General features: G+C 40.7%; 1 protein-coding gene across 1 annotated transcript in view; it reads left to right on the plus strand.

The window, feature by feature from the left end:
- SHROOM2 (shroom family member 2) overlaps nt 1-17,340 on the plus strand; it is a 126,472-nt gene that overhangs the window by 78,816 nt on the left and 30,316 nt on the right. The window contains exons 3-5 of the mRNA XM_082075977.1: nt 541-672; nt 6,102-8,751; nt 10,684-10,784. Coding sequence (XP_081932103.1) covers nt 541-672; nt 6,102-8,751; nt 10,684-10,784 — 2,883 coding nt within the window. The remainder of the gene's footprint in view (nt 1-540; nt 673-6,101; nt 8,752-10,683; nt 10,785-17,340) is intronic.

A 17,340-nucleotide genomic window follows, 5' to 3' on the forward strand; every position in this document is an offset into this window, starting at 1 on the left:
CTTACTAACTTGTGTGAAACAATGCTCATGGCTTTAATCCTTCCTGTCATTAACTCTTTTCTTCCCACCTCCTCCCATAAGCACATACCTACAGTAAAACCCTGCCAAAGCCCTACTGTACTCCTGACATGTTTTAAAAGAGTCGTAAGTCTCAGTATTACCTTTAACTGTTAAAGCTCTGGGTACGTGTCAGGTACTTTAAAATTTGTTTGCCTGTCTCCACCCCTCATAAAAACCACCCCACCCCCAAAATCAACAAATAAAAAAAAAGAAAAAAAAAAAAAGTCAAGCACAGGCCTTGGAGAGTGGTGTTGGGGTTTCACTGCATTTCAAACATTTTTAAAGGAATGCTGGTGTCTTTTCAAAACTGGCATGCATGTAGAAAGTTATCTCATTTGCTGTCATTTAAAGTCATTGTGCCTCTGCCCCATCTGTATAGCACTTGACTACTGCCCTGGTAGATTTTTTATTTTTTTCTTCTGCATGTCACTTTACTGAACTGTTTGCATTAAACTAATATGTTCTAACTCTTGTTTTCAGAAGAAATGACCTAGCCTGCAGGCCTCACTCCTGGCACGCGACCAAATTTACAGAAAGTCAACCTGAGACAGCCACGTCACACCTTTCCTCCTCCAGTGCCTGCGCTTCCTGGCACTCGCGCTACCATGCAAGGTGAGTCTCTGTTTAAGTTTCATGCATTCAGCTCCAACAGCAAGACAATAATAATGTAGGTTGTACGCTGTTTTTTAAAACCATGAATGCAGAATGATCGTATTACATGTCTTTAGTGTTGCCTGTGCTTGAAGGGGGAGTGTGGGAAGTTTGACATATGGATGGGTGGATTTCAGAAACAGTATGTGATATGTGTGTGTGATTGAAAGGTAAGGATCTAGCTTTAAAGGTGCTCAAAAGGTTGTTTCTTGTTCTGCATTTCCTCTCAGTGTCCACTGGTAAAATCCCAAACTTCTGTGAGAGAAAAGAAGCCAAAATTAACATACATGAAGTGAAATAGTAAAGGGAGAAGAAATTGAAATATACTGTTTCAGGCTATTAAAAAGTATTTTCCTGAAGGGAGGGTGCAGAATGTTTTCCTGTTAGACTTTAAGGTATTACTGGTTTTATTACTTAGACTGTCTTTCTGTAATCTGATCTCCCCTACAGCTGTGCTCTTGCTTGTGCAGAGAGGTAATAAGACCAAGGATTTTCAGTTCCTGTTTAAAGCACCTTAATATTTGTTAGGTCTCCTTCAGCACTAGGGGAGAGAGGCTGGTGCTCATGCAGTTCTAGTTGTGTCTGGTTACAGGTTCTTGTTTGGTTCCTGCTCATAGGTGACATTTTTCAGCATTTTCACAAGGGTTTTTTGGTTTGTGTTGTATTTTTTTTTAATTTTGTTGCTTTTTCTTCTCTGTTTCCATTGGACCATAGTTACGATGAGCATTAAAGAAAATTAGTCTGGTACGCAATCCTGGTTTGGAAAGTAGGCTTGTGTTTTCTATACTTACTGCTGTATGTTCCCTGTTATTACTTCTTGATGTTAATTTATCATAGTTAAAAAAGAACAACATTGATTTTATTTTTCCTGTCACTTTTACCGTAATTTTTACAGCATTTGTTTTCTTTAGAAGCTCTCTAGTGTTCTTAAAAAAAACTTACTCACTGCCCTTGAATAAAGTAGGAATGTTGACATTTAGACAGAAAGGGTTTTAAAATGCATTTTGTAGTACTTCATTTGCAGAAGTGTAGCACATTATATTTCTCAAATCCTCAATTATAATTGCTGCTGCTTTACACTGATTTACCGAGTTTGTATTTAAATTTCATAGAGGTGAACTGAATAAGATTTATATTGTAGATTTGAAGGCAGTAAAAGTCCTTGTACATAGAAACAAAATGCAGAAATTTCTAAAAACTTTATAGAGTTCTTGGTAGCAATGCTAACTTGAGTAATTTCTACTTTCGGTCCCCTGGGTCTTCTGTTGGAGCTATAAATGAGTGTATGCTTCCTGTTCTTCCTGATGATTGTCCTTGTAGCTTGTGAAAGTAAAATATTACAAGGCATATGTCTCAAAGTGTGATTTGATAGGAGCTGGGCGAATCACTATTTAAAAAAAAAAAAAAAAAAAATTGGTTCAAGGCCAGTTTGAAATGGGCTTTGGGCGGAAATTATGTGGAAGGGGAACAGAGCAGTCCTCTCCCCTCACATGTCAGAAATAGCAGCAACTACTGGTAGACATCAATATTAACAAGAAGGGCAAATTTTGCTTTCTCAGATGCTGCTGAAAGATTTAGTGGCTTTAGTACAGTCCAATACCAGGGTTCCCAGGGCACTGCCATCCTGATCCCCTTGGCTGCCTGTGCTGCCCACTTGGAAGGTGAGGTATTTGGGAGATCTGTCTGTCCTGGTGTTTGTTGCCTAAGATGATTTCAGAAGCAGAGTTGTCTTTGAAGGCCCAGCATTCCCCGACTGACAGCCCAAGGATTTGGGTATTTTGAGGATCCCAGTTGCAGGGGGGTGGGGGGTCCTTTGGACTTGCTGGTCTGCAAAAAAAGAAGGTGAGCAGCTTCGGAGATTCCCCACTTTCAAAGTGCAATTCACAAAGCCAGGAAACACCATGCGCTCTAAGTCAAGCACCAAGCTGAAGGGGATGGACAGCAATCAGTAGCTGAAAGCAGCAGTATGCAAGAAGATAACAGAAATAGCCCCAGGCGGGTATGTTTCTAGCCCAAGGATCCCATCCTTGGGCTGTTTCTGGAATTTCTTGTCCTTCCTTGAGCTAAGCATCTGAGATTGGTATTCACAGCCTAAAATCTCTTCTGAATGTGCCTGCCTGCATTCCCTCTGTGAATGTGAAAACTAAATGACTTGCAAATCATGGAGAGTTCAATCAGGGGAGAGAAGCTTTTGCTCTGTTTTGAGCAGGATATACCTGGATTTTGTGTGTTTGAGGCCTGGGGTACAGCTGGGCAAAACAGTCTTGGAAAAATGGCCTTACTACCTAGGTAGATACTTGATTAAGCTAACATCTCATTCATTGATTTGTTTGGGGTTGGGTGTTTCATTTTTGGTGGGGTTGGTTTGTTTGTATTTTTTTTGTTGTTTTGTTGGGTTTGGGGTTTTTTGTGGGTTGTTTGTTTTGGTTTTGTGGGGGCTTGGTTGGTTGGTTGGGTTGAGTTTTTTGTTTTGGGGGGGTTTTGTTGGTTGTTTGGTTTGGTTTGTTGCTGTTTTGGTTTTTGTTTTGATGGGAATTTTTTCCAGCCTACTGAATTTGGACCTTTGAGAAGGTGCATGAAGCTAGAGGAAGATAGAAACACCAGAAGAGACTGTACTAGTGTAGATGGGAGAGAGGGTAGATCCGAAGCCCATTTCTCCACAGCCACTGTATGTGTATCTTTTTAATCATATGACTTTCATTCAAAAACTATAACCTATCGTGGGTTAGCACCAGGTCTAGGTGCCTCTCGTGCAAGGCTGGAGAGCTAGACCTTGTAAGCTTTTGGTGCCTTAATTTCCCACTGTGAGTCTTTTGCTGCCTTTTTCACAGAAGTCAAACCTTAACAGCACAGATGCAGACTTTTTCCCTAGCCCATCCTAGACTGAGGATGAGTACACTTTTCCAGGAGGTGTGGATATGAACTATCTTAAGTTGCTGAAAGTTTAGACCCTGCATTTTTTTCCAGTAGGATATACTGTAATGGAAGATCTTTTTATTATTTTTTTTTTCTTTTGTGCCCCTGGGTGTGCAGTTCAAACCAACAACCTCCTTTGCTTCGTTCTGGCTTGACAGGTGTAGGTGTGAGGCAAGTATGCCTTGAGAAGGCTGCTTCAACTGAGTTTGGGGGCAGTTAGAGTCAGATACATCTTGTCTGTAATCCCATGTTATCTGATTTGCTGAGATGTCATTTCTGGGAGGGCCCGGAAGCTGAAATTAATGCCCCAGGTTTGAGGGGGGATGCCAAAGTGGCCAAGGATGGTGTTTGTAGATTATTCCCTAACTTTACCTGCCAGACTTCAACCAGCAGTGTAGATGCATTTGTGAATGTTTGTGAATCCACTCTAAAACAGCTATTGAGAGAAGGGTATCCTGGGATGCCAGCCTCAGGCAGAGAAGTGGCTTTTGGCCTCTGGTCCATGTCAGGGTTCATGGGAGGATCACCGTGCAGTTAAGGACCACAGGAGGCCAGGCTTGGCAGTAGCACGCCATCAGAAATTTCCTGTCTGTCTTTGAAAATTTTGCTGCATCTGCTGAGTTTCCATTAGGCATTTTCTAGCGGGGCTTTCGCTCTTAAGCTGATGATCTCTGCTTCGCATTTGATACCAGCAGATCTACATGAGACTTGTATATTGAGGCTTTCCTGCACTTCAGTCAATGCCAAGTATCTCTTTAGTGTTGAAGGCAGGGGTGAGGGGGCAAAGTACCAGCAATTCATAGCAATATCTGGCTTACATTCTTCATTGACAAAAGAGATCCAAATAATGACCAAGACATTTTTTTACATGAACCACAGTATCTATCTCAGAAGACAATTAAGACCTTTTTAAGTATTCCACAAGATGTTTTAAAATGCCAAAAATAATGAAAGAACAAAACACCCACAAGATGAGGCCAATGCTAGTGTATATTGTTAATAAAATACTTCTGGTAAATAAATATGAAGTATACCTTCTCTTATTTCACATAAATTGCTTTTGACCAGGTTGTATAAAAAAAGTTATGAAGGCTATAAGTAATAGACGGGTCAGGGGGGAAAGCAGTTCTCTTGTTAATACTGAATTCCAAAGAAATGTTTAGTTGACCATTCCAATATTTTTGACGGGGCGGTGGGGGGGGAAGGAAAAACCCCCACATGTATATCATTCTGTATTTTTTTATGTGGACTGATCTAATTGCATTGCTAGCTTTCACAGGTTTCTCTACTGCATAAGATTTGATAGATGCTTCATATAATTATAGCTACAGGGAGTGGAGTAATTCTGGGATTTCTACCAAGGGGCTTTGCATGCAAGGGCAAGAATTTGAATTTCGTTTATAAAAGCAAGAGAGGCTGCCAGTGGAGTTCAAACAGGGAGATGTGATGAGAATAATTGAAAAGGCTTGTCTTCAGCATCAGTGTGTTGGATTGACAGGAGGGCGTATGCTGTGAAAGATATGAAAGAAAAGAAAAAAAAACAGAACAAAATGGATAGGGTAGGAAAACAACAGAAGCAGCAAGAGTTTGAAATAGTGTCCTAGGTAAGGGATCCAGAGCAAGTACATCATCGAAGATGACATTTCTCTAGAAGAAAGAGTGGCAGAGAGGAACTGGTGGCAGTAAGGATTCTTGAAGGAAGGTGAGAAGTTTAGTTTTGGCCATGCAGAGCTTATGTTGCTCTGGCATCTCCTGCTGATGGTTTCCTGTCAGTGTTTTGAAACTGGGTGGAATTGAATGATATTGAATGTTGTACGGGTGTCAACCTGAGAGTGGTTTGAAACCACACTGATAAGGTGTATGTGAAGGCTCAGATCTACAATGGTAGCATTTGAAGCAAATGTTTTTAGTGAGCATTAGTTTAGAAATGAAAATATTAAATGAATGGGCAGATTTGGATAAGCAGGACAAAGGAATACCCTTATGGGTTCAAGAAGGTCAGAGTGAGCTTACAAAAGATCAACAGGGAAGTATGTGAGTTGAACAGCTAGAAGAATTGAGGTGCCTGGAAAATAAGTTGAAAAATAAGTTGGAGTTTGTCCTGGGAAAGAGGGGACTAATGGGGCTCAAACTAAAGTTGTCTAAAAGTAAAATCAGCAAAATCAACAATTTGCAGAAGGAGAGGGGAGCATTCAAGGAGATAAATATGTATTATTTATTGATGAACTTACAAAGGGAAGTTGGGTTAGTTACAAAAGTTTCAAGCTTTGAATCAGTGGCAGAGTATAAAGGTAAATCCCTGATTTTGTGTTCAAAATTCCAATTTTATTAGATTGTTTCTATTGGGTAACTGCTATGCAGGTAGATCTTAATCAATGTTAGTAAAATTGGTGGCTATATATTTATAATTATGTTGTGGCATTTTTTTGACTGGTATATTTATGCTGAGGCTTTCTGTTTGCTTTCTACCATAGTTGTTCTTCTCATGACCTGTCAAACTCGTGGGATCAGTCAAGTCTACATCGCACTTCTGACCAATTCAGCTCTTTGGGAAGTATGGACAGCTGGGACCACACTCCACAAGTAGCCCAGTATGGAAGACTTTCTTCAGCAAGGTCTAATAGTAGCATTGATCATCTAGGGAGCCAAAGTAAGCGGGATTCAGCCTACGGGTCTTTCTCCACAAGTTCTAGCACCCCTGACCACACTCTATCCAATGCAGACACTTCTTCGACAGAGAACATGCTATACAAAGTAGGCCACTGGGAGACAATTAAGCATGGGAACAAATCTGGCCAGTTCTTGAATGACAGTAGTGGACTAGAGGACAAACCCAGCTATTTGCCAATTCCCATCCAATATGAGAACAACAGAAGTCCTAGAATAGAGGAACATCCTGATGTCAAGCTCACTAGCTCTGGAAGATCCAGTTTTGGACCTGTCTGGTATGTTCCTGATAAAAAGAAGTCATCTTCTCCTCCCCCCCCACCTCCACCTCTTCGTAGTGACAGCTTTGCTGCTACAAAAGGCCATGAGAAAGCCCTTGGCCCTGCGTACTCAGAGGGTGCCAGCACGCAGCACTTTACAGCCCTGAACCGCTCTCAGCCCAGAAGTGACTGGAACTTGGAAACTGTGGAGCAGCAGCGGCGACCATCCAGAGCATGTGACAGGAGGGTCAGCAGCTCCAATTATAAATCTGATCTCAGTTCAGAACACACTTTTTCTTCAACTGGTGAAAGGTATAATAGTAACGCAGGAATGGTGAACAAACTGCAGTCGTCCTTGTCCAGCACTGATGTTCGGTTTGCGCAGCCCGCTTACAGTTGCCACCACCAGCACCAGTACAGTGATGAAAGCACTTTTTTTCACAATGCAAGACTCTTAGCTACGCCTAAAGATCAGCAACATTATCTGGCGTATAGTGGCATTCAGGAGTTACCTACAGATCATTTTCATGGCTACAGTCCAAACCAAGCCAGTCTGCTCAACACTTCTGCTTTGAACAGTGCTGCTGAACAGAAAGTGGACAACACTGGACAGAGTCGTTATTATTGCGTGACAGCAAAACAGCCTGCTCAGGGAAGCTCAAAGCCACTACAACTCAAGGATGACAACTGGAAACCTGCAGTGGGAACTGATGCATCACTTGGACCTCACGAAAATCCCACAGTTGTCACAATGGTCCAAAAACCAAAATACTATCTACCTCAACAATCTGTTGAATCTTCACTGAAAGCATGTGACAACAGTAGTCATTACCCCATGGACAGACATGGGGATGCTAGGTGTGCTGTAGTAGAAGAAGCTAAAAAAAACAATCATATTGAAAAGTCTGGACAAAAGAAAAACTTTGAGAGCAGCTCTGAGGAAAGTGAAACTAGGTATGGTCCACAGGAGTATGTGAAGGGCTGTGTGTTTACCACTGAAAACAGGTGTGCTCAGAAAGATTTTAGGTGGGGCAAAGATGAGAGTAGCAAGATTTCTCCTCAGAAGACCCCAATGTTGCACTCTTTAGCTCAGGAAGGTAAAAAACAGTCTGACAACGGCCCAGAAGTGGTAACAGAGCAGCGACAGGCCCCATTCGACACTCACTTGTCTAAACAGGCACGAAGGAGTGATCGTTTTGCAACAACCCTGAGAAATGAGATCCAAATGAGAAGAGCAAAGCTGCAGAAAAGTAGAAGCACCGCTACGTTAGTAGGGTCATCTGAAACAGAGGAGTGCAATGAGACCTGGAAGCCAGACTCAGCAGAAAATGTCACTGCCTCCCCAGACACCAACTTTACCAACAGCTACAAAGACCACCTCAAGGAAGCACAGGCCAGGGTTCTGAGGGCAACATCCTTCAAACGGCGGGACTTGGAGCCCAGCCACGCTGAATGTCACCCCAGGTCACCTGAGCGGAAAACTGGTAGTTACAACTCTTCATTATTGGCTTTGGTTTCTGAAGATGTGTCTGGATTCCTCGAGGCTACACAAGCTAAACCGAACCCTACAGGGAGTGGCACTCATCACGTTCCTCGCATCGGAGCCAGGAAGAGGTTCACAGCAGAGCAAAAACTGAAGTCTTACTCTGAACCGGAGAAGATTAATGAGGTGGGGATGTCAGAAGACGAGTGCCGTGCTCATTGCCGTCCAAATACATCTGAAGAAGCCCTGGGCTCATTTGCAGACAGGTGGAAATTCTTTGAAGAAACAAGTAAGTCTGCTTATAGGAAATTGGCACAGAAACCAGCTCCTCACAGTCTGGCTGAGGGACAGCCTGAGAGGCCAGATAGGAAAGCTCATGGTGCACAAGAGGGAGAGGAGTCATGGTATGAGAGAAGAGGTCGGGCAGCCTCTCTTGGACTTGAAACTGCACATGCTTCGAAAGATAACGTCCACTACAGTAGCAGCAATAAGGCTGCTGATAGGATTGTGAAATCTGAGCAGCCGCAGCGCCTAGGAACCTTTGCAGAGTATCAGGCGTCGTGGAAGGAGCAGCGGAAGCCGATAGAGCCAAGGAGCTCAGGAAGGTACCATTCAGCAGATAATATCCTCGATGCAGGCCACGAACAGCATGAGAAAGCCCAGTACACCCATGAGAGGTCTAGATCATCCCCTTCTGCTGATTTCTACAAACAGGTACAAGTGTCTTTCTCATTATCCTTTAAATTGCCCAAGGCGAGGGCGGCAAGAGAGTCGTAGAAGGGGAAAGACTTAATTTTTATGAACATTGCCCCTTTAGGAATACAAAGTGGTGTGGTGTTTCCCTTTTGTCAGTAAGGGAATAATTGTTACAGGTAGCTCTCATTAGTAAAACCAAGAAGATCAAAATTGGTATTGCACAGGAACTGAGTGTAGAAAAGAGCAATTGGATCAAGTAATTTCATGGGTGTTGTAGCCAGATGGAAGAAAACAACCTGTTTGATTTGATAATATCCTCTTTTTTACAGTAGAGGTATTAGGAGGATCAAAGCAATCTTTGCCCAGAGTTATCTCTTCATTGGTGTGGCTGCCTTCCCTATTTTAAGGCTTTCAATTCTCTGAAACTATGAAGAAAAATGTTCCAAGGGAAATAATGACTACTTTTGTCCAATTCTGTTAATGGTCTAATCATTTTCCATGGATTTCCTCTTTTCTTCTGATCTTGTTTGATGGAAAAGCTACATAGGATAAAACTTCAGTCTAATAAAGTTTAGAGACTAAAAATATGCCTGTTAATGTTAAATCTACACTACAGCAGCAAATGAAGCTGCTTAGTGTTTTATTGTATGTTGGTTTGCTTGATTTAAGATATATAAATTTATTCCTTAGGGAGATGCCAAATGTCTCTTCAACTTGCAAGTAAATAGGAAGTTAATTTTTAACTGAGCAGGGCCAGGGAATGGTTGGCAGGTGGCAGGGGAAGTAAACAGAGAAACCAAGTCTCTTAAGTTCTCTGTTTAAAAGATGTTATTCAAACTGCTGCAAGATTGCCTGATATAAGGCCTCATTGTGTGTTCAACCTGTGTTGAACTTCACCTTATGCAGGAAAATAATTGAGGCAATGCAGTCGTATATTATTTTTTCCTTTTTTTTTTTTTTTTTTCCCCTGTTGGTAAAAACATTGCATACATACATACACATCCACATATATATACAGGGAGTAGAATGAAAATAGCTCAAAAAGAAACCAAAATGTTCATCTCTAAAAGTTGTGAACTCTTGGTGTCTCTAAGTTTTGCAAAAATGATTTTCGAACTCTACATGCAGACTCAACTATGCAGGTAATTTACTAGAATAGAGATCCCAAGCACTGGAAATAATCACCTGGAAGTTATTTTGAAAATTAAATTAACTAAATTACTAAATAATTGCCTACCCAGCAGAAAAATCATAATCTATTCCATATATGCATTTCTGGTTTATTAGTCAGTGCCTTTAAGTTCAGTATAGGCCTCCTGGGGCAAAAAGCAGACACCTGTTTAGGCACCTGGAAAATATGGTGATAAGTGCATTGAAGATGCTTACAACTGACTGAAGTAAATAAAGATGTTGTTTCGCATATGTGATTCAGATTATTCCAGTGCTAATGTGCAATTAAATTTCCTGTAGGTTCAGTGTTTGTAATGCAAAGCCATGCTTTGGGTGTGGTTGTTTGAAGATAGTGAGATAATAAAATTCTGGAACAGCGATGTTGTGTGTTTTACTGAGAAACTGAAGTACACGCTCAGGGATTCAAAAGCTGGTGTGTACTCGCCTCTTCTAAAATGTGAGCAACTCTTCTCTAACTTCTTTGCCTCATTTTGGGTTTTTGTCTTTGCCAAATGGAAGTTGTGAAGGTTTGTATAAATGTTAAGCTCTTCTGTAGGTCAGCAGAGCAGTAACTCAAGCACAGCCAGGTTGGCTGCGCAAGAGGTCACACAGCATTCTGTGCTGCTTAAAACCAAACAAGCTTAAGACATGCTATGCTGTTGACTTCATGTATATTCAAATAGGGCAAACCCACAAATAAGAGGTTCCGTAATCATAGATTTTTTGTAAGTCTGAAACATGATGACTTGATGTCTTACATGTGCTATAAACCACTTTTAGGAAGTCTCAGTTGAAGTAAGGAGGCAAGCAGAGGATTTAAAGGAAGATGGGGAGTGTATTTTCTCTAAAGTTAATCTGGATGAAAGGAACTGCACTGTAAGGTAAGTATTTCTTCATTTCTGGCTTCAAGAGTTTTTTTATGACAACTCTGATCTGATCTTTTCCTGATCCAAACTGGAAGTTTTGCCGTGATGATTTCAGACTTATTGCAATGCCCTTTTCCCTTCTTTTCCTTCTTCTCCCCACATACTTCAATGTACATGATAGAGCTACTGTTGGGACTGAAACATACGGGGACTCTAAGTTTGAAGAAAATGTCAAGTGTTGAGTATATTACAGTTTGTTCAGAGCCAGATGATTCTTATTAGTGTGCATGAAACGATTCAGAATTTTTTTCATATTTATCAGCTACAGGGTTTTGGTGAAGGGGGAGAAAGAGGGCAGTGGGGAGGGAATGCTTGAGATTTCCCAAAAGAGTTTTCCATTATTATCCTTGGCAAAGAGAGCATGCTACTGGAACAGTAGTGCTGTAAATTGGACGTTTCTCTACTTGTGCGTTTCCAGAATGCAGTGCAGGAACAGAAGCCACCAAAAGTTGTTTTCCCATTTGATCAACTCAGCTTTTCTCTGTTAATTCCAGTTTTAATTAAACTGCACAATATTGTCAGACCCTTTTCAAATGTATGACTGTATGCAGGATGCAGTTCAGGTCCTTAAATATTTGGCACACAGGGGAGTGCCCTCCTGCCCCGCAGTGTGCCAGAGCCGTTGCAGTGTGAGCAGCGATTTCAGCCGCCGCTCACACCGCAGCTGCTTAAGTGGTGTGTGGTAGCTGAGCTGAGGTTGTGCACACACTGCTAGGACCAGGTTTGGTAGCTGTGGTTTTGGTAAACAGGAGTAACATACATATAAGAAAAATAATTTCTACAGGCTTTCTTTGGTTCTGAAGTGGTATTAATATCTCAAGAGGAGAAAATATGAACTGTAGCAAACACGTACTCCAGGAGCAACCGTAAAAGCTTCTAAACATTAATATTTATTGTGGGTTTATTTGGTTGTATTTTGCATTACTTATTGCCCAGCTGAAGAGACCATCTGCTATTTTTCTAATTCTTTGTAGCCCTTTGTACCTACTGTAGGGATTTCACAATGAATAGCCCGTGAGGGTGTGAACGTGTGCGCAGGGGTGCGGAGGGGAGGTGGGGCTGGAGTGGGGCGAGGGGGGAGGCAGCAGCACCGCCAGCTGGGTGCAGACGTGCCTCTGTAGGCAGACAGCAGCTCTGGACAAGTGAAACGATTTCCATCCACCAGTGCTGAACCCTCGTCACAAAAGTGTGTGAATAATACTCCTACGCCAGCATTTTAGCTGTGTTTGTGCAGCACAATTCTTGCTTTATAATCACGGGATCCATGAAAATCACATGACTGGGCACCAGTTAAGCTGCAGCCTATTTTGACATACTATTTCAGATGTAGTATTTGGCCATTTCACTGCATTACAGGAGGTTTTATAAAATGGTCTCTTTGGCAGTCCTTCCCTCAGCACTTGTGTTATGCAGAGGGCTTACATGTCTTCCATGTTAAAAAACTAACTAAATAAAATCTCTCATTTGGACATTTAATTCCTGTGTTGTTAACTACCACTGCATGATGATGAATAGGTGTCCTGTGGGAAAGAAAATGTATTTCCATACACTCTTCTTTTAACAAGGCATCCTTGTTGTCAAAAGGAGCTGGACTCATCATGACATGAATTGATTTTATGGGTTTTTTGAGCTGACCTAGAGGCATTTAGTTTCCTATTTTTAAAAGCTAGCAATCTGCAGATGACTAGCAAATCTACCTAATCTGAGGCATATTCTAGAACATGAATATTAACCAAACCTGAGGTCTTCCTTGTGGTCATGTTTAACACTTCCCTTTGAAAATTTGGGTTTGGATTATGTTGCCGATGGCCCTTATTTCGTGCTGCTGAGATCTGCGTGCTGCAATTGCCTTTGTGCTGCCGAAGCCAGCGCGGCCATGCTGGGCACAGGAGCAGCCCTTGGGCATTTGTGTGGGTTGAACGTGCAGGAACCCCGCTGTGGTGTCCCCAGTGCCTCCTGTGGGTGAGAGACTGTCCAATGCTACAGTCCACCTCTGGCCTCCCCCCCTGCTACAGTTGCTGTGCCAAAAAAAGAAACAAACCAAAACAAATTTAAATAAATTTTGGAAGTTTACCGTTACAGCTTCCCTGATTATTTTCAAGAGAAACATGAGTCTCTTTAATGCACTGAGCATAGAATGAAAACAGGTTGGACTATTATAACAGCAAATGGTTAAAAACAAACAAAATGTGCTTGATAAGTGTTTTTTTTTTTTTCTCCTGGGCTTTTTGCTTCTGGTTCATTTTGCTACAGAATTCTTTTGGCGCAAAACCTAAACTGACATTACTTCTGAAAGTTGGGATTTCTTTTAAAGTTGAGGAAGATAATTTGTGAACTCCTTTCATCTTTGGGCTGTGTTTTTCCCATCTGAGGTTACTAAGTGCTTCCAATGAATTCAGGTTGTTTCATCTCCCTTTTTAGAAAAGCTACATGTTCTTCCAAATTGCAGTATTTAATAGCTTGGAGTATTATTTTTATAGGAAGAGAAAGCAGTGGTCCATAGTAACCATTATCATCGCTCATGGAAGGACTAAGCCAGTCTTATTATGAACTTACAGGCATGCAAACAGTCATCTTACATGAGCTGAATATTTTTATACTGAGGCTTGATGCAATTTTAAATATGTTTTTTAACTTTCAGACTACTTTAAAAGTGTTACGCAAGTCGGATGATCTGTAAAACCAAAGTTGATGCTTCTTGTTTTTAAAGATATGACTCTTTCCATTTCAAATTAGTTACAAAAGCTTTTTACAGATGTAGAACCTGTCACTCTTTAAACATCTCTCCTTCTGTATTTGTCGAATGACATGCACTGGTTATATAATTAACTTCCCTATAGATGTCTCTACAATTACTAAACTGACATTTCCCCTTCAAAAGGTTGAAGATGGAAATTTGTGCTCTGGCCTGTATTCCGTGGCTTCCTGCAGGATGACACAGAACACATAAAAGTCAATGTGCATCAGAAGAATAGTGCTTTGTGATCTAGTTCTTAAGATTGCCACCTACTAGCTGTGTTCACAGCCATTGTTCTTGTTTCTTTTCTAACAACATTTGACTTGGATCTCTATTAATTTGTTTCTGCAATGTCTATGAAAATCACATTATTTCAAAAAGTGAAAAAGTATTTATGAGAGCACAGGTTACGGAAAATCTTTCAACATTTAAGAGGTGTCAAGTATGGGACCACAGCATGACTCAACTCTAATTAGACACCATAAGATGTTTCTTTTAGATCTTTTGTGCCTTACTAGTTGGTCTTCTCTCAGCTCTTGAAGACGGAGGAACAGCCTTTATCATACAAAAAACAAACAAATAGTCATTCATTATGCCTAAATTGACCTAAATGCCCAAGTTTAATGTTCTTACCAGAACTATATAAGCAAAATATTTTCACCTTCTGACCTTTTCCTCTTGAGGAAGAAATGGTGTAATCTTGGGCAACTGCTTCTTTACAAATCAGTGAAAAATTACTTTGGCAAACAATTCATGCATGTATTGACAAGCTTCAATATTTTATGGTATGAAAGAGGTCTAATTTCTCTTCTATATATTTCACCTATAATGGTTGTCAATTTTCACATAAATTCCTCCTAAAAGAAAGAAATATTTCCTATCAGTTTACTAAGTACAGAATGACCTAACAAGTATTTTGTAGGAAATAAATTGCAAAATGTGCATGATTACTTTGTCTAATGTGCAGTGTGCTAACAGTTTCTAGATTCATTTTATTCAAGAGCTGGTAGAGTGAAGTGTTCTCTCTTTAAAACCAATTTAAGTATGATAAGGACTGTTACAAAGGTTTAAATGCTCTTTCTTGAGGGAGATTAGTGATTCATTTAAAGGGAGAAGAAAACATGTTTTTCATGCACCCAGACCCTGCCAGCTTGGTTGAAGTCATGCTTCAGATATCTGAATTTGTAATGATAATGAATTTACATGTGAAAATGCCTTCTTGCATGAAGTTAGAAATAAAAAAAAAAATGACAGTTTTACCTTCCCAGCAAGCTGTGTGCAGTTATTTGTCATCATCGGGAAGAAGCACAGGAGAGCCAACCTGCATCCTCACAGGCTCTTAGATGTTAACAAAGACTTCAAGAACTTGAGCTGCTGAAGCCCTTTCTATTTACATTAGCATTTATTTTTTCATTAAGATATGGAAATAGGCATCTATTGGACCGCTTTTTTTGCCAATGATGTTACTGTGCATATCAAGCGAACTAATGGATGATGCAGTACAGTCTTGGGCTGTTTTAAAAGTTTATATTTTGTCTGAAACTGTGAAAACACTTCTGTGGCTCTTCTCATGCATACAGGGGCAAGAAAGAAGATAAAGTCCAGCAGCATCTATTCATGTGTTAAGAGTCCCCTGCCACCTTTCCTCTCCCTTAGATTTCTGTAAATACTTTTAATTAGTACAGGTTTCATTGCCATGACCCTGTGTCTTTCCAGTGTGCAGGTCTGTGTGACTGACTAATAACAGCTAAATAAATATCACACTTTGAGACACATGAATCACAGACACATGAAGGAAGTTGATGGAAGTTGATTTTTAAGAACAGTCATGCTAGGGTAGGCTGAAGTTCTACCGAAGCAGGTTTCCTTTCTCTGACTAAACAGTAGCAGATGCTGGGAGAAAACAAACCCAAGGCAGACAGGGAGCTGTGCTGCTGGGTGTTCTTGCCCAGCTGCTGCTGATCTGCAGCTAAAACCTGTAAACTGAAGCATTTGTGGTGAGCAGCCCATGATAAATTTTTCTTTCAGAAAAGTGTCAAACTGGTTTGGGACCCACATTGGCTTTTGACATGCATAGCTTTTTGTGCTAATGTGTTGTGAGGAAAAGCATCTCTTCTGTGGGGAGTGGGTGGAGTGTCTCCTCTGTGAAAGCTGTTGTATGGCTTTCCCCAGACTGATTTTCTGTGTCTTTCCACGTTCCCATATGTTCCTTTTGGAGCAATGGGAGAACTGCAACAAAATCAGGGTGCACTACGAATTCATTAAGTAACATGATGTTTCCTTTATCTTGACTTTTTTTTTCTGCTGTGGAGTACAGAGATGATACATTCATAGAACAGCCTGCAAATTCCAGCTTTCCCTTCCTGCATACTAATAACATCAGTTATACATCATTGTATATGTTGCTGAGGTATAGGACAAGCTAGCCTGTGGATTACTTTGCATTCATTAAATCTGAATTTCATCCGTTTTATGGCCCATTCACTCAATGTTAGGATATCCTTGGCTTATGTCTTTGTTACTCAGAATAATTACCTCATGGCAGCAACTGTTGCCACCTTCTTTTTCACCCCTTTTGTAAATCATCTAGATAACCAGTTCTGTTAATCATGCGATGATGCAAGTGAGGACTTTGTCTAGTGGCGGTCGAATTTTTAAGAGCCTCTGGTGAGAACAAATATATACATACATTGTTTTATTAGGATCTTCTAAAAGTCAAAATAGTCATCAGGATCATTGTTTTCCTCGTATATAGTGTCTCTTCCTAAGAACAGTAATGCATCTGAGACGTGGCTTTTCCGCATGAGCCCAAATGATTCTTTGTTGTTTTAACATGCTTGTTAGTACAGCTGCTAAATCTCTTCATGTGATTTCAAAGAATCGTAGAATACCAGGTTGACCTGTTGATTTAATTTAGATGTTAAGTTTATGGTTCTGAAATTCTACAGATTCATAATGAATATTTTTTTCAACTCTTGCTCTTTTTCTCTCATTCTCTGTCTTCAACACTCTTACACCTTCCATCCGTAGACGCTGCATGTGTCACTTTGTTCAAGCAGTTGCCCAAGCATCAGATGAATGGGTAGTTGTGCATCACAGCTGCTATTTCAGTGATTTCCTAGGGGAGTTTCAGGTGATTATCATATAGTCCAGGTAACTCATGACTACCCAGTTAATGGTGGACAGCATCTCAGAAGAATTCCCTCATAGACTGTTCTTTACTCACAGAGATATATGTTAATTTTCTTCTGTGACCTTATTTTCTTTGTATTCTTACTGTTGTACTTTTGGCCCTATTTTGGAGCTGCCTCATTTGGGTAAGACTTAATTCTCTGGAGTTCTTTTAATCACTGTTTAATCCAGCCTTTGGAGGGGACAGAGGGAGCGGGGAGGGAAAAGAGTGGTCCTCTGGGGTTTTTGGTAGGTACTATGCCTCTTCTCCATGTTTCATATATTGTATCTTCTGTCTTATGTTATCTCTTAGCATTATACCATCTGGTGTGTTCCTTTTAAAAATATTCCTCTCATGTATGTAAATGCCCTTTTCAAAATTGAATGTCACAATGTGGATTCTTGATCTTTCAAGAATGATTAATCCACATACATATGGCCACTGGCACAGGGTAGCTCTTCAAGTAGCACAGTCTTGAACCAGATTCTTCCCGTACGTCAGGATCGAGACAGGAGTCAGCTGATGAATTGTCCCACTTGGAGTCTTTTCTCTCTTGTTGTCCATTTTGAAACTTTCTGATTGCTTGAGCTCAGAGACACATG

The sequence above is a fragment of the Streptopelia decaocto genome (genome assembly GCF_964273445.1).
Source record: "Streptopelia decaocto genome assembly, chromosome: 1".
Classification (NCBI taxonomy): Eukaryota; Metazoa; Chordata; class Aves; order Columbiformes; family Columbidae; genus Streptopelia; species Streptopelia decaocto.